Source organism: Patagioenas fasciata, chromosome 23 (genome assembly GCF_037038585.1).
Source record: "Patagioenas fasciata isolate bPatFas1 chromosome 23, bPatFas1.hap1, whole genome shotgun sequence".
NCBI lineage: Eukaryota > Metazoa > Chordata > Aves > Columbiformes > Columbidae > Patagioenas > Patagioenas fasciata.
Genome location: NC_092542.1, coordinates 5,205,937 through 5,229,357, shown reverse-complemented (window position 1 = coordinate 5,229,357; position 23,421 = coordinate 5,205,937). Strand labels below are relative to the sequence as shown.

Here is a 23,421-nt window from a genome sequence, read left to right as displayed (position 1 = left end):
ACACTTTAGCACATTAATTTTAGAAAAAGTAACATAAAATTCTCAGTTTTCTTTCCTATTTTTTTCATCCCCAAAACACAGGCGACACTTCAAGAGCTGATAAAGGTGTTAGTATGGAGGAGGGCTTTGGGCAGAAGGAAAATGAATAACAAAAGGAAAGCAAATAAGGCATATAATAAACCTACTTGTAGCCAAGAACGCTTAGTGTAACAAAGGAGTATAATTCTGTATCTTCCCAGCCTCGCAGCAACTTGGAGATGTCACGGAAGCGTGCTCTAATGTATCATCACCATTTTAAAAATACATTTGTATTTTTATGGACGTTTCACTTGTAATTTCTCACCTCCTACTGCTGCTGAGGACTCAGCAGAACGCGGACACCTTGCCAAGAGTCTGGCAGCTGAGGAGCCGAGTAGTTACACAAGAGATTTAAAGCCATAATAAGATCTAACGCTAAGCTGTCAGAAAGTCCAGGCAAACTTCTGTGGCATGAATTTCCTTTCTATTTTCTATAAACACCTAATGAAAGCTTTCATGAATGTCCTCTTGGAGCCTGCCAAGTTAAAATAAGTGCATTATCTCAGCCGCTGCACATGACTACATGGAAGATTCTTACATCACGGCTCTAAGACGTAACCTAGCAGGCTTTGAACTACAGGGCATTTTTCCCATGTAGGGTGAAGATTATTTCTTTTCAAAACTACCTTATGACTTCACGGCAACCTGCTATGAAGAGGAAAACCTGGATGTTTTGAGCATGTGTTGCATTTGGTGACCTTAAAGGAAAAAGAAATACGTCACTGCCACGGCACAGAGCGATCATAGCACCATTTTCAACACCTACTGCAATCCTCTAACACATAAACACCACCTTCTTTTGAACAGATGTTCCCATCTTCTCTCATCTCAGTATTCAGGCAAATCATCCATTTTGGGGAAAAACTGCTCCATTTTTGTAAAGCAATACCAAAGTGTGTAATTAGATGTACAACTAGCTAAGCTTAGCTGTTAGGATGTTACCTGTACTAAGTTCAAAACACTGGTATTTTAACAGCCTCTCTCATAAATGGTCTTCATCTGACTTTCTGTTTTCCTGAGAAAATGCTATCTCTGGCCATTCCCTTCACTGGTAGTGTAACCACCCTGCTGCTATCTCTAATTCCGAAAGGCTTTGATAAGGCCGAGCGATAGCAGATTGGGATTACTCTTCTGTGGAAAGGAACCAGCCACCCTGCCAGAATGTATTACCACAACATTTTCATTCATTTCTGCAGTTCTTCAGCCTGAAATGCCACAAATAATTGCAAGTTGCAGTCAAAAAGCTCACTGGTCTCCTTACCTTGTCTTCAGGTTTATCTCCAGCTGCCCTCCCGTTCCCCCACATCCTTTAAGAACCAGTCGCAAAACCAAGAGCTGGGAGTCATCTTAATCTCTGCCCCAACACTACATACTTTTACTGAACCTAGTACAGATCAAGGAAACTGTTTATTGAAATGAGATAAAGCTTATCTGCTTTCAGGAGGCAGGTGGGATACACACCGAGTACACCGCAAATCCTCCCAATAGCGCTCCTGTGTGTCCTTTATCTTATCTACATGTTTAGAGTTTTATTACCTTTGTAAAGGTAAATATACTTCGGTGTAGCTTTTATGTCCAGTGTCAGGATTCTAAGAACACGCATATTGACAAAGGGTAAGAAATAAACTGCTTTTCAAAGGCTGCTGTGACACGTGAGGAAATACACAGTACCCCTCACAAGAAATGGAAGAAAACTCACCCTGGTTAAGCTGCTTTAATCACTTCTAGTACAATGGGCAGATTAATATAGTTTAGTATTTCTAGTTAATTATGGTGACTAGCCTTTACAGAATTACCATTAAACAACAATACTATGCCATTTAGATGGAAGCGAATTAATAAAGACGACAGCTAGGAGGATATAAAATACAAGATTAGGCATTTTAAAATATCGGTACAAAGGCAGATGAGTCTTAAATGCACACAAACAGAATAGTTGTTTTTGCTGTCTCAGCTGCATGAATTCCCAATAAGAGAATTGTTTAGGACTTGACTTCACAGGCAAAGAATGAAAAAAGACACTTAAAATTTTCAGGCAGCCTGAAACACTGCGAATTCTCATCGGGGGGGTACGAACTACTAGCAGCAGCAACTCTGTGCTATTTATGGAAGGGAAAAGATGGACAGGAGTTCCAGTATAAACTCTGTTTTAAGGCAAAAGGCCAGTGAGAGGGACCAGTGACAGACAGTGACCTCACTCCTCTGCCCTGCAATTACAGGAGAATTCGGCTGAGTCACGGACCCAAACCTCACCTAAATCCAAGCCCACGCGAGCTCAAGGGGAACAATCCCTGCCTATGGGTCTAGAGTTGTACCTCACTGGGGATGTGATAGGAGAAAGACCACAATGGGGTACACATTTGAAAACAGGCTGACATCTTTTTCAGGGCAGCAGCAAAATGACATTAATTCAGTGTATGGCCAACTCACTCACAGCACCCATTGCCATACTGATGATCATGATGCTCCTACAATCCCCTATATAAAATAATAAGTAGAAAAGATAGTAAATCATTCCTTCCAGCTGCTGAAACAGGGAAGACTGTGACTGCGTTGCATATAAATGGATAGAAGCATTCAATGCCCAAAAGGGGAAGAGAAGCTACAAAGGAAAATGGGTTTATTTGCAGCTTCATCACAAGTTGCCACCAGGAGCTTGCCGTGTGCAGGGACAGTGATCACCAAATGACCTTCCTCACATCCCACAGCCATTCCCGATAGGATACAAGGCTGCACAGCACCTCGGCAAGTGGGACTTCATTCCCAGGGTCACTTTGTCCCTTTTAACAAGCAAGCTGGTCTCCCACTGGCAGCCGGCATTCTGCGCTCTGCTTAAGAATACAGATTAGTGGAAAAACATTTTTCCAGGGTATTAAGGAGTTCTTAAGTGCTTTGGATTGGTTTTCTCCCTTTCTTTAAAGGAAATAAAAAGGAAAAGGGGTTTCAAAACTGCAGGGATGACAAAAACAGTCAAAAGTGAGGTGATTCTGGTATAACCATTTGGGGAAAAAAATTCAGTAGAAGAATCCAAACTGGCTAATTCTTCATCATATGGCCAGTGATTTACTGAAAAGGTTAGAGGGGGAAATAAAGGTTTTTATTTTATTTTTATTTGGGTACATGTAAGGGGGAATTTTCTTGTAGTAGTTTTAGTGACAAGAGCTTGTTGAACCCTTAAAATATTCCCATTATGATTCAATATTAACACATCCATGCCATTCTACAGAACTATATAAAATTAGACTAATACTTAGAATTTTTGTTACCTAGATTTGATTTGTCAGGACTGGCTGCTATGATTGAACCGACATGGGCCTGCTGAATTGAATTCTGTTCTCTGTAACAGAGAAAGCTTCATTTTAAAAAAATGACATAGTTCTATTTTCTCCCATCAGAGACACGTAGACAAATTTTACCTGTAGGAATCCAGAGACAGAATACATTTCCCATTGAAAGCAGTGATTTGGAATTAATCCTGAGCCAGGATCCCTTTGATCTCTAATTCCAGCATGAGTCAGTGCATGGACCAAACACATCTCCTGCATTTAATGGTAAAGGGGGATCCAATCCTCACTTCCTTCAACACCCCTGCTCTCTGTGTTATGAGCCATTGTAAATTAATGAGTTTTCTTGCCCACATAAAGAGGACAAGGTTAATTCCCCCTCTTTTTCATACAGGGTCCGTGAGCTGTCATGTCTTTCAATCGGTGTTGATCTCTGCTTATATACAACTCCCTCACATTTCAAAGCAACCCGGGTTTGAAATGCAGCCGCACACCTGTGTACCCATAACTGTGCAATAGAGAAGCTTACCTCTTCACTTTGTAATTTCTGTTCAGATTTGTGAAACCATTCAAGGCTGGGAAATCAAAACATTTGGCTTGTGCACAGCACCAAGAGATTTATACAGTTACATGGAACGGATGCTCAGGCTCTAAAGTCACGTTTTGTTTTTGACTGCATTTCAGTGCAAATTCAGAAGAAATCCACTGAAATCAGCATCTGATTGGACATTATATTCGGAGCCCCACTGCAAAGAGTAGCAATGTGAGTCACACATTCGATCAACACAACTGAAACCCTTCTGTGAAGCAACACATGTTGGTGGTTTCCAAACAGAAACAGCCAAAAAAGGGAGAACTGAACATTTCTCTAGAAAAAGCTCCAAGAGGCAGCAGTGGGCTGATTTTTGAAGCCACAACATAGAAAGCAGACGTGTCTAGGTTCAGTCCCAACATCTACTTGGAAGGGGATTCAAGTTAACAACGTTTTGGGGCAGCAGGATACATGGAGTGGGGCAGAACGCTTCCAAATTGAGCTCCGTAAGCATCAAGTCACGTGTAGATGAGCTGGAGAGTGGAAATGCTGGAACAAAAGGCTGGAGAAATGCATCATCCGTGATTCACTTTCACACAGAAACAATGTAACCAGCCCATGTTCTTGGGGCATTAATAAGCGGGACTCATCGTTAATGGGCGCAGGGCACCATTCTCTCCCAGCTCTCTCGATGCTCTTGCTATTGAAGCAGATCCAGAGGCAGAGCTCATGTCATTTTTGCACATGGATCAACACCATTCCCGGCAAAAAGCAGAAGAGGGATTCCCAAACACTTTTTTTAGTATTTTAAACAACGCTAATTTCATTTTTTAAAAGGCTTTTGGAAGCAAGCATCCTGTTGATCCAATCACGGTAAAAGTTGCCTCCCGGTTGCCACTTTCTGCAACAGCATTGGAAAAAGTCACCAAATCGTTCTGACGTTTTCACAAATTTGGCACAACCCAGGCAACCCACGTATTGTTATATCCCCTCATTTTCCTTCAAGCCCACTCCGAAATGGAAAGATCAGGTGAAAATTGCTTCTAGAGGAGCTGACAGCCAGGGTTATGAAACACCACATACATCACTTAGTTCTTTGGCACCACCAACCAATCCCACTCTCCCAAATGACAACTCCTCTAGGTCACTGGCTACAGCCATTCACATCTAATCCCAAACCAACACATTTGAACGATATAGTTGAAATTCAGTGATCTATCAGCACGTCCAAGCTATCCCCATACTACAATGGTCTTGTTTTTCCCCCTGTTCTAAATATATGATTAAGCAGAGACATGTTACTTCTCTTCAGATGCAAAGGTGGGAGGTACACATGTAGAAACTTGCAAAAAACAAGACCAGGGTAATAAAAACCATAACTGGAGACAGTAAAATGTAGCAAATACCATCTAGAAGCCACATGTATGGTGGGGCAGCAGAAAGGAATCTGAAAACTCTTTTAAAGCACAGCCGTGCACTATAAGATTTCCCTGTGCCTTGTTTACCAAGCAAAATTAGTCCTGGCCCGTTTATAACCATTTATCACCTTTTATTACCATTTATTACTGATCAGTTCAGGGTTCTGGAAACAAGATAATTTTTAGTTCAGCAAGGTCACAAGGCTGCAGAAGAGCTTCAGTGAGACTCAATAGTGCACAGATACGTACTGTGAGGTTTTTAAAAGGCCAAACTGGAAGAAATCTTTTCCTTTCTTCCACAAACTAAAAGGTTGGTCTTAAACATTAAGATGGAGACTTAAAGCGTAAAGAGCAACATCCTGTGAATATTTCTAGCAGAGCTAAAAAACCATAACAAATGTAGTCACAGCAAAGAATATGCAGGAAGCCCAGATGAGACCTGGCAGAGCATCACTACCAAACCTTCAACCACAAAGCAGCAGCTGTGGAGCCGTACGTGGGTTCAGTGCTTTCTTTAGCTCCGAGCCCAGCGCTCAAACAGCGTCAATGCCACAAAAGAGATGACAAAGAGCTAGAAATAACTTGTTTCTGTGTTTGTTTTCACCTCAGCCCTCAATTGCAAGGGTCTCCAGAGATTATTTGGGTTTAAGATCAGAGATGCTTGGGGGGTTTTGCTCCCAGATCTACTCAACATTTAAGCTGAGCTTTGAAAGTCTGTTTCTTTTTGCTTTCAGAAAGTACGATGCTTCCCACCATGAGTCACAGGAGGAATCAAAAGGTAAAGTTCAAGATGTACACAGAAAGGCCTGTGGTTCTCTCACACCAGAGGAAGCTGCTCTTTGAAGAACGCGGCCCGGGTCCTGGCCCAAGTTTCTCTGAAACTCTTACCACAACACAACGTGGGGATTTTTCTCTCCACATCCAACCTAGTTCATCTGCAAGTTCATTATGTTAATTAGCATTCAGAGCTAACAGCCAAAGATAAAATTCAGTATAAACAGTTAACTGGCGCAGCTAAGACAGCTATTTCCAATCAGTCACAACGTATTGTAGCCCTCCCTGGCTGCTCCCGTTACAAGTCACTTTAAGAAAGACACACACAGACTTATCTACTCAAATATTTAACAAGTACAGCCCTAATCCCACAGTTTAAAAGCAGGATCAAAGGGAAATATCCTCCCCTCTTCCCAAACCTTCTCCCACATTACTACAACCCACAAGTTCCAGTTTCTAGTCATACCAGGGGGAAAAAAAGCAAATAAATTGGAGATTCAGTAGCGTGCTCCAGATATTCATGTATATCATAAACGCATGTCTTGGCAGCAGCATTTGAAAAGCAAAGATGGCATCATTGAAAGAAAAATGTCTGACACCCAAACAAATATTCTTCTTGTAGAGCCTAATTTGCACAGCTTTCCAAGCAACAGTTCTAAGGGATGTATAGTTTTGTTATATAGCCAAGTGTTCTCACGTTAGACAATTTTATCCGATCTTCACAGGGAAAATCCACGTCCTCCCAGTGCAAGTATAAAACTCTTTTCAAGACTCAGTATCAGGTTTCACCAGACGGAGCATTTAACATCAAACCCCACATCTCATAAGGGGTGTCCAAAAATTTCTAATGGCTGCATAACCGCTTTGGGGGAGAAAGGAGCACTAAATTTCAGTGGAAAGCCACACTGAAACATAACGACCCCTTTAGAACAAAAAGAAAAGCAGAAATACCAAAGTTAAAAATATATATGTGGCTTTACACAGAGCCTGCATTATTACCAGCTCTGTAACCAATTGAAACATGGACAAAGTCTCACATGCTGGTTACATTCTTCCATAGGGATCAAAAAATTATTTGTTTTTTATTGGGTCTATGCGTAACATTTGCATCTTGTTACCACTGATATTTTAGCTTTAAAAGTTTTCAGACATTCCTCCAGGGCTTATCTTAAGCACATTTTTATTAAGTTCCCTTCTTTAAAAAAACGAGATCCAGCTCGTTTTGACGCGCGTCGCCTTCGACAATGATAATCTTTGTCCTTTCCAGCTGCAGCAAATTTAAGATAATCTCTTTTTCAAGTGGACTTTATTAATCTTCCAAACGAAATACCATCCTGAGGTAAAACAATTATTTCCAGTTCAACCCTTAGTAACAGTTAAGTCTCCGCTGGAGAAGCCGGCTAACATCTGGCAGACTCAATATCGGCACCAATTAAGACCAATTTTGAAACCATAATGTACAAATCTGGTCAAGTGTTCAGACTAACGCTCTCCATAGATACATCAGCAGCCTTCTTGCAGCTACAAGGAGGAAAACAAGCAGAGGCCGAACGGGGAATGACTGCGGCGGGTTTTCACCGAGTCAGCAGGCTCGGCGGCCACACGCAGCAGCATTTGGATTGTCATGGCACACAGAGATGCGCTTACATCTTCAGGGGAGATCCTCGGAAAGAGCATTTTGTCTCTAAGTAACCCAAACAGATGGCAGCGACGCACAGGCCCCTGCAATTCAACCCGGGAGGCTGGTTACCGGTGGCTGGAGGGATGGGGAGATCCAGCATTCAGACACTGGTTGTTTAAAAACCCACAACTGGTTAATCTCACCTCAAAATCTACTGTGCTTCGCCTATTTAGTTTTGTCCTATCTAGACAAAAAAGACACTTCACCCATGCGTTTCAATGTCCAAAATCTGACGCCTCCATTTTTAAATAACTATCTCTTGAACACATTATTTATGGAGCTAGAAAGTGGACAATTTCACTTTTTTCTTGTTAAAAGGGTAATACCTGATAAAAAGTTATAAAGGATTTGGAATCTGATCCATGGCCAGACGCTCTTCTAAAAGCTACCATAGTTTGGAAAAAAAGAAGAAAAATTAATTTTAAGTTCCTGTTCCCTATAAATCTCCTCCAGTTGGTAACTCCCACAGCCAAAGTCATAATCCACAGCGTAAAATCGTGATTGTTACTAAAAAAATATAAGATTAAGACAACACGCTAAGTAGAAAAAGATTCACATTTATATACCATTTGTGTAAAATACCACGATATGGGGGAAAACAAAAACCAAACAATTCTGGTCTGAAATATTCTGCTGGGTTCCTCAGGGGGATATTTCCCCATTTGTACTTCAGATACAAACAAAACCGTGGGTAAAATACGATCTAGGTGCTCTACTGACTCTGCGCTCCAGGATTTTTAGACTCCAGAACTCCACAGCAGTTTTTTGTGTTAGGATGGTCCAAGAAAAAATACATTTGACGAGCTGAGACAAAGGAGTTTTACACATTTTCCTGAAATGAAGCCACTGGTAATTCCACAAATTGCACAGACAGAATTTCATTGGAAAGAACATCTTAGATGATCTTCCAGTGCAGTTTTTAAGAGCAGCAGTAAAGCTGCCTTTAAAAGGGAGGAAACAAAAGGAATTCCTTCACCTCTGAATTCCACCATGGCATTCTTCACTTCACCAGTATGACATCAATGAGTCTGTGCATTCATCAACAACAGACACATCACGTATGAGCCATATGCCTTTGAAATGAAGAATACTCTCGAGCAGCACTCACTGACTGGGCCATGTCATCATCTGCCTGGTGTTTTCCTGCTAGCCAAATAGTTCAACCATGAAGCATTTGCTGGCTGTGACCTCCTTAATCAAGTGGTCATCCTGGAAAGGAAAAGAAACCATGGAGTTGATGACTTACTGCTCAGGCTACAAGGCCTGATGGCTTCAAAAAGGCTGCCGTGCTCTGCTGGTTCTCCAGTTACACAAAATGGTTATTTTCTTGCCATGAAACAACAAGAGTGCATAAAACCACCCAAACGCACCTTGCGAACGCGGTGTTTCCGACACCGAGATCTCTGCGACACGGAGCGGTGCAGTTTCGCAGACCCACCACCGCCCTGGTGATAAACACGCACCCATCTTTGCAAGATCCCATGGCTGCCTTGGAAACTTGTGCACGCACTTAACTTTCTGCAGGTCCCAACAGCACCGTGAGGAGACGGCACGAGGCTCATTTTCCACTTGGAGCTCATTTCCCTAAATAAAACTCAATCATCAAAGGGTTCACAACAAGATAAGGTACACCCAAAGTACGTATTTATATACACATACATACACACAAACATGCCAGGACAGAGAATCCCTTCCCTGCAAGAAAAACAAACAAGAAAACATTGTCAGCAATCCTGTAAAGATTGCTACCAAACACTGCAACACCCCATTAGCTCGTGATAATGAAATCGAATTGACTAATCTACTCTGACCGCCAGAATTACATTTACAACAGTATTACTCTGTAAGCGTGCAAAAGTGCACTCATGACCACAAATGAAAAAGCCAAACTGCCCCAAAAGAGCTTCACGTTGTGATGCCCATCTGATCAGTGAAGGTCACACAAGAGTGGAATGATCAGTCCAGTTACATAGTAATGGACGGACCAGAAAAGACACACCGCGGATATAATGCTAATGTGATATGTGTTGATATGTATTAATCAAATTTTATTTTCAAACATCAGGAGAAAAACCTGTTTCAAGAGCAGGAAGGGTGGTGAGAATCAGATCTGTGGTTGTCTTCACTCCATAGAATTTATCTGGTTTATGCAACCCCATGTGCCAGCAGTCACATCTCAATAGAGACTCTGGGCTGAAAATTTGCTGTACACAATCAAGTGGAAGTAGAACAGACAGAATCAACTATACAACAGTGGAAAGACTGAACTTAAATGGCCCACAAGCCTCGTCTTCCCCAAGAAACAAATAAATATATCACATATCCATTAAAAAAGGAGAAGCATCCCCAGTTTTTGGTGAAATAACCAACACCCAACACACATCATCCTTCACCAAGCCACCACCAAGCGCAACTTCCTACTCCCATCTCCTTGGTACCCACCACAAAAACACAAACAACCCGGTGCCACGATGACAGCCACTATTCGAGACTGAAAAAACAGGCAAATAGCTTTTTCCACTCAGATTCAATAGGTGTTCCAGCCACAAAGCACAGAGCAACCGAGGCATGCAGGCTTTAAGATGCACTGAAAGTAGACAGCGCTTTAGTTAATAGGCCAGAAATTAAGCATATGCCGGCCTAGAAAACCTCTCTAAACAGAGTTAATTCACAAGAAGAGGTCTGTTAGAACTAGAGGTATGGGAAAAGCACACTGCAGTCCTGTTACCCTGGACAGAAGAAATTCAGCTACGCTTCACAGGCCACAGAGCCGAGAAACGCCGGCTGCCTCAGGAGAAAATAAAAGGGGATTAAATTTATTCCGCAGAGAAAAAAAATACACAAGGCTGGGAAAGAAGGAAACGCATTTTAAGGCTAAAGATGACAAAATTCTGTAACGGGAGCGCCCACGCCAGCCCCGAAGGACAAGCGGCTCGTCAGACAATGCAGGAATCTCCTGCAGAATCCCAACTACCTTTTTTCCCTCCCCTCTCCTCTGGCCTCCATCTCCGCCACAGCCACACCGAGCAGGCGAATACAGCAAAGCCAACGCTCTCCATCACGGGGGATGAAAACACCCGTGAAAAACCCCAGGGCTTCCCAAGAGGCTGAGAGAAACCTGCAGATTAGCAGGGTTTACCAAGGCTGGCGTGAGGGCTTTTGTTTTGAGTAATTCCAATGAACATCTTGGAGCACAAACCTTCCCCTGCAGTATTTGCAACCCAAATATTGCAGCACTGAGCTAATTTCAGAGAGCTGGCACACAAAACCGACTACCAGAGTGATTAGTCCAGAAAAATGAAGGCGAGCTAAATTTAGGAGTAACAATGCGATTCAATATTAATAACAGATTATTTCCCTCCGCCAAAAAGAGATTTTTTTTTTAATTTTTTGGGTTGTTTTTTCAAGTCAAGCTGACAATGCTCCTTGTTAAGATCAAGGCTCTTCAGGTTCCCAGGGAAGGACCCCACAATTTTTTGGGGTACCAAGCTGAGGTGCAAATGCTTCCCCAAACCCCTGGGAGCGTCCTCCCCAGGGAGGGGGCCGTGGGGCAGGGGAAGGCCTGTCCCCATGTCCCCCAAATCCTCCATACACCCCAAGGAAGGCCCAGCCCGTTTCCCCGCACTGCAGGAGCAATCAGCCCGCATCCCCCCCCCAATTCCCGCAGCTCATCGCCCCCCCCCAGCCGCTCACTTTCTCTTGTACTCATCCCGCTCCCGCTTGACTTTGGCCAACACGTTGTAGAGGGCGCGGATCTCGGGGGTGATGGTGTCGATCTGCACCCCGACGCCGTCCGGATGGATCCAGGAGACCCCGGGCCCCTGCACCGTCTCCAAGCCGCCGCCTCCGGTGCGTCGCACCTGGGTGTAGCTCCAGATGGTGCCCGGTAAGCGGCTGTAGTGGGGCGGCGAGGCCAGGGGAGCGGCGGCCGAGCCGTGGCCGGGGCCCGGCGGCTGCAGCAGCAGCGGGGTGGGGATCCCGCCGTCCGTCTGCACGGCCTGGTCCCGGGAGAAGGTCTTGTAGCGCAGGCGGCGGTCGCGTTCGCTCTGCTGGGCCGCCAGCTGCTTCTCCAGCAGCCGGTTGCGCCGCTCCAGCTCGTGGACCTTGGCCAGGAAGCAGCGGAACCGCACGTTCAGCCCCTTCAGCAGGTGGATGTTGGAGCCCAGGTCGTTACGAAGCGCCGCCGTTACCGGCGGGCCCCCCGCCGCCGCTACCGGGCTGCCGGGGCCGCCGCCACCGCCGGGGCCCAGCGGGCAGGACGCGGCCGCGGCGCCGGGGGAGAAGGCCCGGGCCATCTCCCCGAAGAGCAGCGAGTTCATCGCCCGGCGGCCGCCTCAGCCCCTGAGGTGAAGTGAGGGGTGAAGGCGGCCGGAAGCGGCGGTTTAACGGTCGCCGCGGCTGAGGCGGAGTGGCCGTTGGGCACCGCGCGAGCCGCTAAGGGCCGCCGGGGCGCGCGCTGAGAGGGGCTGAGGGGAGAAAGAGGGAGCGATGCCGGTAACCGCCACCGCCACACGCTCCTGCGGCTGCCGCCGCCACTGCCCGGGCACTGAGCTGCCGGCGGGGCGGGGCGGGCCCTGCTCCGCCTCACCGCGCCCCCGGCTGCGGGCAGCGCTGCCGCCAGGCCCCGCCCCGCCGCCAGGCCCCACCCCGCCGCCAAACCACGCCCCTTCCCAGCCTTCGCCGAGCCCCCATGGCCACGCCTCTTCACGTAACCACGCCCCACTCCCCGCCCCCTCCCTCAAGCCACGCCCCCGCGGTGCCCCATGTCCTCCACGTGTTCCTAGCGAGGCCTCAGCATGGGGGGCGGGCGGTGATTATCACAGAATCCCAGAGTGTCAGGGGTTGAAGGGCCGTGGAAAGCTCATCCAGTGCAATCCCCCCATGGAGCAGGAACACCCAGCTGAGGTTCCACAGGAAGGGGTCCAGGCGGGTTTGAATGTCTGCAGAGAAGGAGACTCCACAACCTCCCTGGGCAGCCTGGGCCAGGCTCTGCCACCCTCATCCCCAACAAGTTGCTTCTCCTCTTTCAGTGGAACCTCCTGTGTTCCAGTTTGCACCCATTGCCCCTTGTCCTGTCACTGGTTGTCACGGAGAAGAGCCTGGCTCCATCCTCCTGACACTCACCCTTTAGATATCTGTAAACATTAATGTGGTCACCCCTCAGTCTCCTCCAGCTCCAGAGCCCCAGCTCCCTCAGCCTTTCCTCACACGGGAGATGCTCCACTCCCTTCAGCATCTTGGTGGCTGCGCTGGACTCTCTCCAGCAGTTCCCTGTCCTTCTGGAGCTGAGGGGCCACAACTGGACACAATATTCCAGGTGTGGTCTCCCCAGGGCAGAGCAGAGGGGCAGGAGAACCTCTCTGACCTACTGACCACCCCCTTCTAACCCACCCCAGGTGCCATTGGCTTCCTGGCCACAAGGGCCCAGTGCTGGCTCATGGTCACCCTGCTGTCCACCGGGACCCCCAGGTCCCTTTCCCCTACGCTGCTCTCTAATAGGTCATTCCCCAACTTACACTGGAACCTGGGGTTGTTCCTGCCCAGATGCAAGACTCTACACTTGCCCTTATTTTTGGGGGGTTAGCGGGTCCAACAGCGCTTCTGATCCCTCAGCCAGCCCCCAGATTAATTGGCTGATGTAAAATAATTGAGTAAGTGTCGCTCTGCCCCGTGAAACGCTCCCCGCCCCTATCACTGCTTTTGTTTCTTGGGGAAGTCACCTAATTGATAAGATTAAATTATAAGGGGTGAATTTTATTATCTGAATGCAGAGTCTTGCCCAAGTGCTAAATAACGCTGATATTACAATAATTAAGTTATTAAATAAGCATTTCCCAACTACTGCTCCTGGACCTCTGAGCCACTCGGCAATCAAAGGATATTGTTTAATTGAATTATGTGATTACTCCATTGCGCTGCCACAGATCAGAACGATGCTTCACGAGCAAGCGACGTACGGAAAACTCTCAGTAATGCTGGTGTAAAGCTCTAGTAATGCTATTCGCTCAAACAGCTTTTCAAATACAATACGGTGTTTTGCTAGGTAATATTTATTGATATTGAACACCATGGGCAGCAGCATCCACCTGCTGAAAATCCATCAGCACCCGCGAGTCGCGCTCGGCACCGTAACCAAAGGCGCTTCAAAGGGCTCTGTTAATGTGTTACAAGCCTCTGTTTTCCCAGCACCTCCTGCAAAAAGAAAGAAAAGTACTGGGTGGAGGAGCTTTATTAGAAGGGTGACTCAAAGAAATACCTGACAAGATTATCTCTCACCGAGCACAGCAACACTTTGGCCTCAGTTTGTGCGGACTGTAACTTGTGCTCATTGCTGAGGTTACGGGAAAACAGCTTTAATGCCTTGATCATTAGGGCACGGTTATAACTGCTGGTGTTGGGCACCATCGCTGCATCAAACAGAGCCCTATTTTAAGAAAAACCAAATGCATCTCACTGGGAGACGTTTCTATGGTGTGTACCCCTCTGCAGATTCACAGCAATACTTGCAAAGTGGAAGAATAGACTGAACTGCCAAGAATAAGGTGATTATTAGGGGCAGAAGCCAACCGAGAGCAGGTTTCTCCCAGATGTGGGTAATTTTCCATTCTTTAGGCACACGGCATCCTCACTGCCAGGCCGCGATGCTGGGAAGAGCCGGGGGATTTCAGAACCCGGTGAAACCGCTGGGTCAACAGCTGGGAAAATCCTTTTATTCCCCTTAAGGAAGCAGGAAAACATCAGAGGGAATGATAAACCAGCCAGTTAATGAATGCCTCTGTACCTGCCGGTGAGACGATGTGTATTGTGCGGTTTGTTAGGCAGCACCCACCACCACAGTGGTGAGGATGGATTCACCACGGCCCCATCCAAAGGTCGTTAAATCAATGAGCTGTTTTCCTAACGAGCTTTGGATGCGCACGGTCATCATCCTGCTCCGCCACTGGGCTACGGTCCCATCCCAGCCCCTAAAAGTGAATCATCCTGAATTAATTGCAACAATTAATTAGGCTTAAGCTCGGCTTGTTTGGCGAGGGCTCGTGCAAGTGCGGAGCCGAGCAGCCGCCGTCCCGCACACGGGGACATTCCTGGGGGGATTCCTCCGATTCCAGCCATGGAAAGCTCTCCAATTGCAGATATAAATAATGAAGCACTGATTAGCCCTTTCCCATTTGGACAGAGAGGAAAAGGGATGGGAAATAGTGCCATTTCTGAAGGCAGAAACTATCCAGCAATTAAATAACAGCGGCCACCCCCAGCAATGCTAATAATAATGCACTGGGTTTATTTTGGCTCTCAGTTGCTTCACCCAAACACGGGCTGGAGCTGAGGAATCTGCACCCTCGGATTTGACTTTTACACCTATTTTTATTGTGCTTTGTTATCATCCTTCACTCACAAACCTCAGTGACTGTTTCATGCTTTTAAAACATTAATTTTCCTGGGGTGGGTTATACATTGGGGCTTTGTTAATCTGCTTTCCGTGGGTCTGTCTGCCTTCAAAGTAACCATTTCCCAGCCAAATCAGACCAAACCCAACAGCTTCGCCAGCACATATGGACCGCACTGAGGTGCAGCGCAGAGGTGACGCTCCCCAGGGCTGATGTGAGCTACGGTTTGCGTGTTTGAATCAATCCACCCCTAAAACGAACAAGCAGAAAATCCATTGGCTTAACATCTGTAAACTCCCCACTCGACAATCTCAGTGGGGTCTTCCTCAGATCTGAATTCCCAGCATTGCAGTGAAGCAGCATCTCCGCATCTTCCCTTGGGCTGCGGCAACCACCCGAGTTTGCTCTTTGCCACCCTCAGAGGTGGAAAAAAGAGGATTTATTCATCCTAGATGCTGCGGTAATAAGAGGCAGCTTCTTTCCGAGGTTGTCATTGAACAACCAGCAAGCTTCGGTGGTTAAACTGGGATTGCTATCGCTCACCTGCGGCTCTTCCCCATGCACTGCTGTTCACTGCCTGCCTCAATAGGGGCAAATTTCAGCAAACCAGGCTGCTGAAATAAGCGGGATTTTGAACACTGCCTCCCCCAAATGGTTGATTTTTAACCCAGATGGTGCGTGCGGACGGGTCAGGACACACCGGTGACTCCTCCGGTGACTCAGACCCGCTGAACGCACCGGTCGGTGCGGGAAGACGCGAAGCTCTTTGTGCATCGCCGAGGTGTCGCTCGGCGGAGAAAGGGCCGGGTTAGTCACCGGGGCTATCGTTTCCAGCCCTATAAGGGAAACCCTTGGGTCGTGTCGGGATTGCATCAGTCAGGGCGTCACGCTGCGGAAACAGAAAATGTTTGGCAGGTTGGCTGCTATTGATAATGCAGGAGGAATGAGTTACATCAGCAGTTACAAAACCCTCAGTTTTCCCTCCCTGCAGGTTACTTATTGCCTTTAAAGGAGGTTTCTCCACCTCAAACAGTGGGGTTTTTCCTCCAATATATTTTCTGTGAGTCCTATTGGATCACATGAAATAGGAGCTGCTGCGGAACCCAGAACCTTCTCCCATTGCAGGTCTATTCCCTTGCCCCAGTCGCTTTTTCAGAGCTAAAATGAATCTCATTTTGCCACATTCGGGTGGTTTGATGTGCGTCAGCACCGCAAAAAAGCCAAAAAGAGGGATGTTGCTCACATAGCCCAAGTGCAGAGTTGGGGATGCAAAGGATGGACCTGGGCTGGTTGACTCCAGCACCTGCCCATCTCCTCTCACCTGGGGGTGATCTCTATGGAGATGGCGTAAATATTTTGGAAACAAAAGCTTCTGCACCAGGTGCAGCCCAAAAAGGTGGGTGAGCTCAGGAGACGGGGATGCAGCGAGAGATAAGGATGCTGCGAAGCATCCACTAAGCCGGCGCGGCCGAGACACGCCGTCGGATTTCCTCGGAGACTGTGGCAATGTTCGCTGCTTCCTTAGTAACCAAATATTTGCATCTGTATTGAGTAGAGCGGCAAATATGCATCGATAAGCCCGTACAGGCCGCCGCAGGTGTGTTTTAGGGCACGGCGATTGCTTTGGCACCTCGTCAGGGCTAATTGCGGGAGGCTGCGTCGTTAATTCGTGCATGGCCAAGCGCAGTTTCAATCCCGTCGTGGCGAAGCTTTTCATTCTGCAGGATGACTCTGGCCTTGTTAATTTAAATGTGTTTTTTTCAAAGCGTTTAGAAGAGCTTCTGGCCGTGGATCACATTTCAAATCCTCCTAAACTTTTTATCTGGTATCACACTTAACAAGTAAAGTTGTCCACTGTTTTGCAGTTAAAATAGCTCAATAAATAAATACTTTCAGGGGCAGTTATCTGAAGGTGGAGGCAAGTGTCACATTCTGTAAGCTGGAACACACAGGTGAAGTGTCTTGTTTCAACACAGAAATAATCATCTTTCAAAGAATTATCTTTTGGGAACAGATATGATATGATTTGTTTTCCCACTGTTCCCCAACACATTGTAATCCACGATGGGTTGAGCAGCATTGAAGGCTCAAAGCACAGAACACTGTTCCTAGGATATATTCATATCTTTACATCTCTTTTCCAGAAACCTGAGTATTTTCACTCATTCACTGTGAGGTTTTTCAGCCTGATGTGTTTTGCGCGACACAAGGTGAAGCAAACCTGGACCACTCTGCTCTCCCATCCTGACCCCGTGGGGACGTTCGTGGCGGTCGCAAGAAAACCCAATGTCAGCGGCTGAGTCAAAGAGCCGGAGCAGCTCCCTGTCGCATTTCCCAACGTTCTGGGTGTTTCCGAGGGAGAGGTGCTCGGGTGGAGCTCCTGGACAGCTCGACACCCAGTTTGCCGTGATTCCCAGCCTGTAACGCAGCTATGGCTGGGAAATACCTGTGGGCTGTGCCAGCCGGTGCAGTCACCAGGCTCGTTATGGCAAAAGTGCTGACAGCAGGCAAAATGTGGACCGAGGGAAGAGAAATAGTAATGACCCGGCACGCAGGAGATGGTCCTTTAATGTCTGACCTCATCATTTAGGAATTAGGTTTTTTGTCATCAAATATTAAGAATAATTAAAGGACGGCGCTGGGTTTAGAACACGCTCGTATTTGCTCATTAAATAAAATGAAACAAAATGGCTTGGGAGAAGCTGCAGGGATTGAACACCTGAAGAGCAGCTCGGGGGGTGTCCTGCAGATTCTCAGCGGCCAGGACGATGTGACAAGCGGCAACACAACACATAGAACCAGAGACACCAACAGGAGACATCACCAACACCCATTGGGGGCTGAAAAGGAGATCTTATGGTCGGACACACGTGCTGTCCTGGGGCGCCGGGTTTGGCTTTCATTGCTGTAATTTGTGCTCGAACCCCAGAGGATTTCAGCCTTTCCCAGAGCATCCCGAGCCCTTTCCCATCCCAGTTCTCCCATCTCAGGTGAGGACAGCACTGACTTACCCCCAGGACATGCACCAACGGTGACTGAGGTCCTGTTGCCACAACGCTTGGGAAAGAACAAGCACTCAGCGGGATTATTGTTAATAGCAGTAATTACTGGGGTTATCATCATGATAAAAATCTCTACATCTAAACGATTCGAGCCCGACAGCCCATTTAATAAGTGGGTGTCCCCGGCTGGCCTGCCCTCTGCCTCCTTCCCCACATTAAACCATCTCCTTTATTCCTCTCCCACCTTCCCCAAAGATGCAGAAGATGCCAGACTCAACATCATTAGCAAGAGCAGCCAAAGCTAAACATGATGTTCTTGATATTTCTATACATTTTTTAAAAAAACCCAGCCTCTCTTCATATACCAAAACTGAACTTAAACCACAAACAACTTAATTTTTGCAATTTCTGCTTAATAGCTGCCCTTCTCGCTATCATACACCTTCCCCAGCAAAGCAAGGCCATAGGGAGGGTGTTATCCTGCATAAGACTAATGCAAAATAAATATATCAATCTATTTCCCCTGAGAAGCAGGTTGGGGTTAATCACAGTCACCCCCAAACCAGATTTGGCTTCTCCCCATCAAAACTATTTCTCCTGTGGCTCCAGGACCCCCCTGGACATTCGCAGGTCACTGAGGGTTGCACCAGGTTTGGCTGCAGTTCACCCGCAGCTCAGGTTGGGTTATGATTCACCTAAAAGTGGTTTCTACTCTATTTTACAAGGGAAGGGAACAGGCTGAGTCAGGCAGGAGTGTCAGGGCGGTGGCACATTTCCAGAAAGAAGCCCCTGCTGGTTTTGGGGTGGGAAATCCATCGCAAGGTGCCCGATGCTCCAGGGTTGATGTAGGAAGGGGCAGGAGAGCCTGGCGGCGGGAATTTGGCAACAGGGAATGTGTCCGATCCCTCCCAGGATCCCGGGGACAAAGGGAAAAATCATCACAGGGCAGGAGATTTGGAGAGAGATTGTAACTCCCACTTCAAATCTGGGACCTGTAGCAACAGAGCCTGGATGGAGGGAATAGCACAGTGCACGGGATTATCCCGCTCTAATAAAGGCTTAATACGCACTATGAAAATAAATAAAATCATTTGAGAGGCAGGGGCTGGGCCTCTGAAACACCTTGGTGGGCTGAAAGCCATGGTCCCCATCCTGGTCTCTGAGGATGCTGCGTTTTGGGGGGCGATGCCTGGGCCCCCCTAACCTGCCTCGGGTCTCAGTGTTAAAATGCCACACAAGGGCCTCCCCTCAATTTGTCATTTGTAACATTTTAAACTAAAAAGCATCTCTTCCTACCAGCACGTATCCCCATCGGGAGGGGGAGAGGGGTCTTTGCTGATCTCCGAGGTTTTGATAAAGGGATAAAGCCGCCAGTTCCTCCCTGAGCCGAGCAGTCCATGTGAATGAGCCGAATCAATCCTGCCCCAAAAAATCTGCAAATGGGGGGTTAGTCATTATTTTTTATACTTAGTTCACCCCAGCGTCGTTTGCAGCGGTCCCTGCAATCTGTGCAGCTTGTTTTTCCACGTGCCCTCGATCCTGTACGTGTGAGCTGTGAATCAGCCCTGCCCGGGGTGATAACGCGGCCCCAGCGATGCGCAGCAAACAAGCCAAGGCCAGTCTTGATTTTCTTATCTGGAGGTGGCCAGGGAGCAGAAATAAGACCCAAGGGGTGGCTCTAAATCAGCTCGTGTGACCACAGGAGGTCTCCTGAGATCCACAGGGTGGCAGCTAAAAACTTGCCTGATTTCATTTGTGAATTTAAAGGCAATTTGGGAATGTGGACTCGGTGCTTTTTGTACTCATTCCATCTAGTCCTTGAGCTCGATGTGGCATCAATAGGTAAGGAATAAGCCCTGAATCGAAAACAGGGCTGGTGTGAAATGCAAAGCTGAGGCAGGGAAGGCATTTTGCTGAAGATTTGGCTTCATTGTCACAGGCAGACGTGCCCGCTGTCATTTTTATGTGGTTCAGCGGTCAGAGGGACGTCTGGTGTCTTGATTCTGTGCTGTAGGCTCCTTGAGCAATGTCTCAGCATCATCTGGGCAGAAACGGGCAATGTTTTTGTAGGAAAAAGCTTTTTGCTGTCTAATAAAGAGGTAAACTTGAATACTGTGTGTGCTCATACATAGAAGGGCTCCCCAAAACCTTTGCACAAAGGGAAAAGAGGCTTCTCGCCCCTAATTACTCCGTGGTAAACTGCAACCCTGAGATGTACCCACGTAACTGAGGCTCCACCACGGTCTTGCTGAACGCACGTGATCCACGTGTCCTTCCCCCGCCTGAAAAACAAGCCGCGCGGACACGTGTCCGGGGAGATAAATCGCTTTTCCTACATCGGAAAAAGTCCAGGGAATCTTTTATGGCATCGAAACGTTGCAGCTCACAGCGTGTTTATGCTCAGCAGCTCTAATCCACGGTTTATTTGAAAATACTTCCAGGCAATTGCAGGAGACAAAACACCGGAGAGAAACTTGGATGGAGAACAAGTCGGAAGCATCGGTAGCGGGGCAGAGAAGCGGGAGGAAGGCTGCTCATCCCAACAGAGCACCCAGCCGTGCAAAGCTTCCAGGAGGACATTTGCTTGGCTTGAAAAATGGAATTACAAAGGGAGGAGGCAGTGGGACAAAGGAAACCATCATGAAATACAAAGGGGAAGGTCAAGGGTTTCCCATCTTCACGGAACAGGCGGTTTTGTTCAGGTATCACCTGCCCGATGGGTTTGTGCGATTGCAGCAACGACGACGAATTAATTCAAGCTCCCAGGGACCTTTTCATCTGCAGCAGTTGCGAGAGCCCAGCACAGACCTGCCGAAGCCCAGGGCAAGGCTGGGGCTTTGTTCTCTTCGGGAGGTGTCATTCCCAAGATTAATTAATAAGCAATTACCAGGGTTTGACCCGGTGTGAACAGCATCGCTGGGACATCAGATCATCTCGGTGAAGCTCTTGCCCACAGAGTCAGGTTCAAGCAGTCACGGAGGTCACACAGGCTCTCGTGCATTGCAAAGGATTTTCTTCCTCAAAAAATGTCTTTTGCAAATAAACCAGGGATTTTTTTTGGAGAGAGGGTTGACTCTTTGTTCAGCTCGTGCTTTGGTCCATCAGTTTGAGTTGTTTTACTTGTGTTGATGCATTTTTTCCCCAGTCTTGCTCCTCTCTTACTTCTAATTTAAGTAACACTCTTCCCCAAAAGTCTTTGCCGACTTCCCCGGCGTGCGGGGATCGTGCAGCCTGGAGGGCATCGCCTCTGTGCGTCCCGCGGAGGTCTGAGCCTCGTGTGTGGCCTGCGCCAGCTGAAACTCGCCAAAACACTTTTCTTTTGTTCTTAGCCCCCTCTAGCTCTTCTGGGGTTGTTTTTGTTCAACTTCAGGCCCTCCCAAGCTATTCTGCTCCGCAGAAGCGCTACCACGCTGCTTCTACCTTCTTTTCAAGTCTGCCTTCCCCATAAATCACAGACCTCTCGTGCTCCGGGCAGGGACGCACTCGATACGCTGCCCTTTATTTTCCAAAATACATCTTTAGGCCTTTGCAAAACCCTCCAGAACAGCTCTGAGTAGTTTATTGCAACTGTGTGGTTTATGACCTCCTTTTAAGATCCTTGCAGCTGTAATGACATCGGTGAACAAACGGCGATCGCGTTCTGCTCCTAGGAAGCTTAAGGATCTGCCGATCCAACTGCACGGGTAGAAAAAGAACCTTTTTGCTGGTGTAATCTTTACCGGTTTGTGCAACAGCAGGGACTGTTTTCGCAAGAGACCTGTGCGAGCATAAAGGGAGCTAGGCTGGGATTTACATCAGCAAGAACTGGAGCTATGCTGGAGTTACCTGGTCAGGTAAGCGGAGGAAAGGTACCGCACAAATACTTGTAACATCGCCCCTTGTGCCAGTGAGGCAACAGCTGTGGAGGAAAAGCTGCGGGACTGCCTGGCACGCTGACTCCGTGGCTGGAAAGATGTATTTTTCTGTGAAAAAAACATAATTAGGTAGCAAGGCAGCCAAGTATTCCTTCCCAGCTTTCCAAAATACTTTAATAATTCTTGTCCGGAGCTTAATCAATCAGTCTTACACAAACGACAAAGTCCAAATGCGGTGGGGTTTGAGTCTTGCACCTGAAGTCTTGTGTACAGTGAGAAGCTTTGGAAGCAGAGTCATAAACACCTGGTTTCTTGTTACCTGCTGGCTGCTGCTTTCAGGAATCGCACTGATCTGAAGGGTCATTTGCTCACAAAGGGTTTTTAGTATCGCCCAAGCTGCCGTGCGCCGGTATCGGTGAGCAAGGCTTGCGCGTCCACCCGTAGGGGTATTACAGCTGCTTATTTGGAGAGAAGACTGTTAGGTTTGACTTTACAGTGCTTTTAGAATGAGGCGTGTTTTTCTCTTTTATGTGGCTAAAAGGCTAAATAAAAGGTTAAATATCACTGTACTAAAGAAGAACAAACTCCACGCATTAGCCCCCATCCTTTGTAAGGCAAGGCAGATTCACCCAGCCGACAAAGCTGCCCGCTGACATGTTCTCGAGTCCCTCGCTAACCAAACTTCTCGAGGTGATTCGCTATTCCGTGCTCCTCCCCAGAACCAAATCCGACTGCCAGGGGTGACATAAGCACCCGCGGAGGCGAGAAGAAAAACACCGCGCCTTCACCCGATTGCTAATTGCCAAATCATAATGCGTGCTCAACGCTAACAAAAGGCATCAAATAGGTTGCCGAGTTATTCAGCCTCTAAACCAACTATTATTTATGGGATGGGGCTGTGTTAGGATTGCGGAAATACAAGTTGAAACAGAGACGAGGAGGACAGGGAAAGCTTTATTAGATTCCAACTTCACCACGTGTCAGTTGGGTTACAGGAGAACAGAACCGGTGGCAAAGGGAAGTTAAGAGCATGCACAGCTGGGCGAGAAAGGGCAAGGCTGTATTCAAAGCAGGTACCTGGCTTCAGGTCAGGGCATGCACACCGAAAAGAAAGCCATCGAAAGGGCAAGCGGTCGGCTCAAGAAGTGTGCAGCGTCTATTTTCCATGCATTTTGCTGAAGCTGAAAATGTTACCAGAGAGAGAAATAAAATTCGATGCGAGGAGCATCCCTCTGAGAGGTAAAGTCACCGTCGGTACCACGCGACCGGAGGTGACGCCACGTGCTCTTGCTTTGGATACAGCCTCGGTGAGAGTCAAGCCAGGAAAGACACCGTGAGATGCAACATGCCTTGGAGAGGGGCAACGCGAAGCGCCGGGGGGTCCCCGAGTCTCTAAGGCTCATGTCCCAC

The 23,421-nt window shown here is 47.4% G+C and overlaps 1 protein-coding gene across 2 annotated transcripts in view; it reads right to left on the bottom strand.

The window, feature by feature from the left end:
• The window catches only part of IFFO2 (intermediate filament family orphan 2), a 41,143-nt gene extending 28,808 nt beyond the window's left edge, over positions 1-12,335 (bottom strand). The window contains exon 1 of one of the 2 annotated variants that reach the window (XM_071798502.1): positions 11,461-12,335. In XM_071798502.1, coding sequence (XP_071654603.1) covers positions 11,461-12,086 — 626 coding nt within the window. In that variant the 5' untranslated portion in view covers positions 12,087-12,335. The remainder of the gene's footprint in view (positions 1-11,460) is intronic. The other variant, XM_065855119.2, reaches the window with a different exon arrangement.
• Between the last annotated feature and the right edge of the window lie 11,086 nt (positions 12,336-23,421).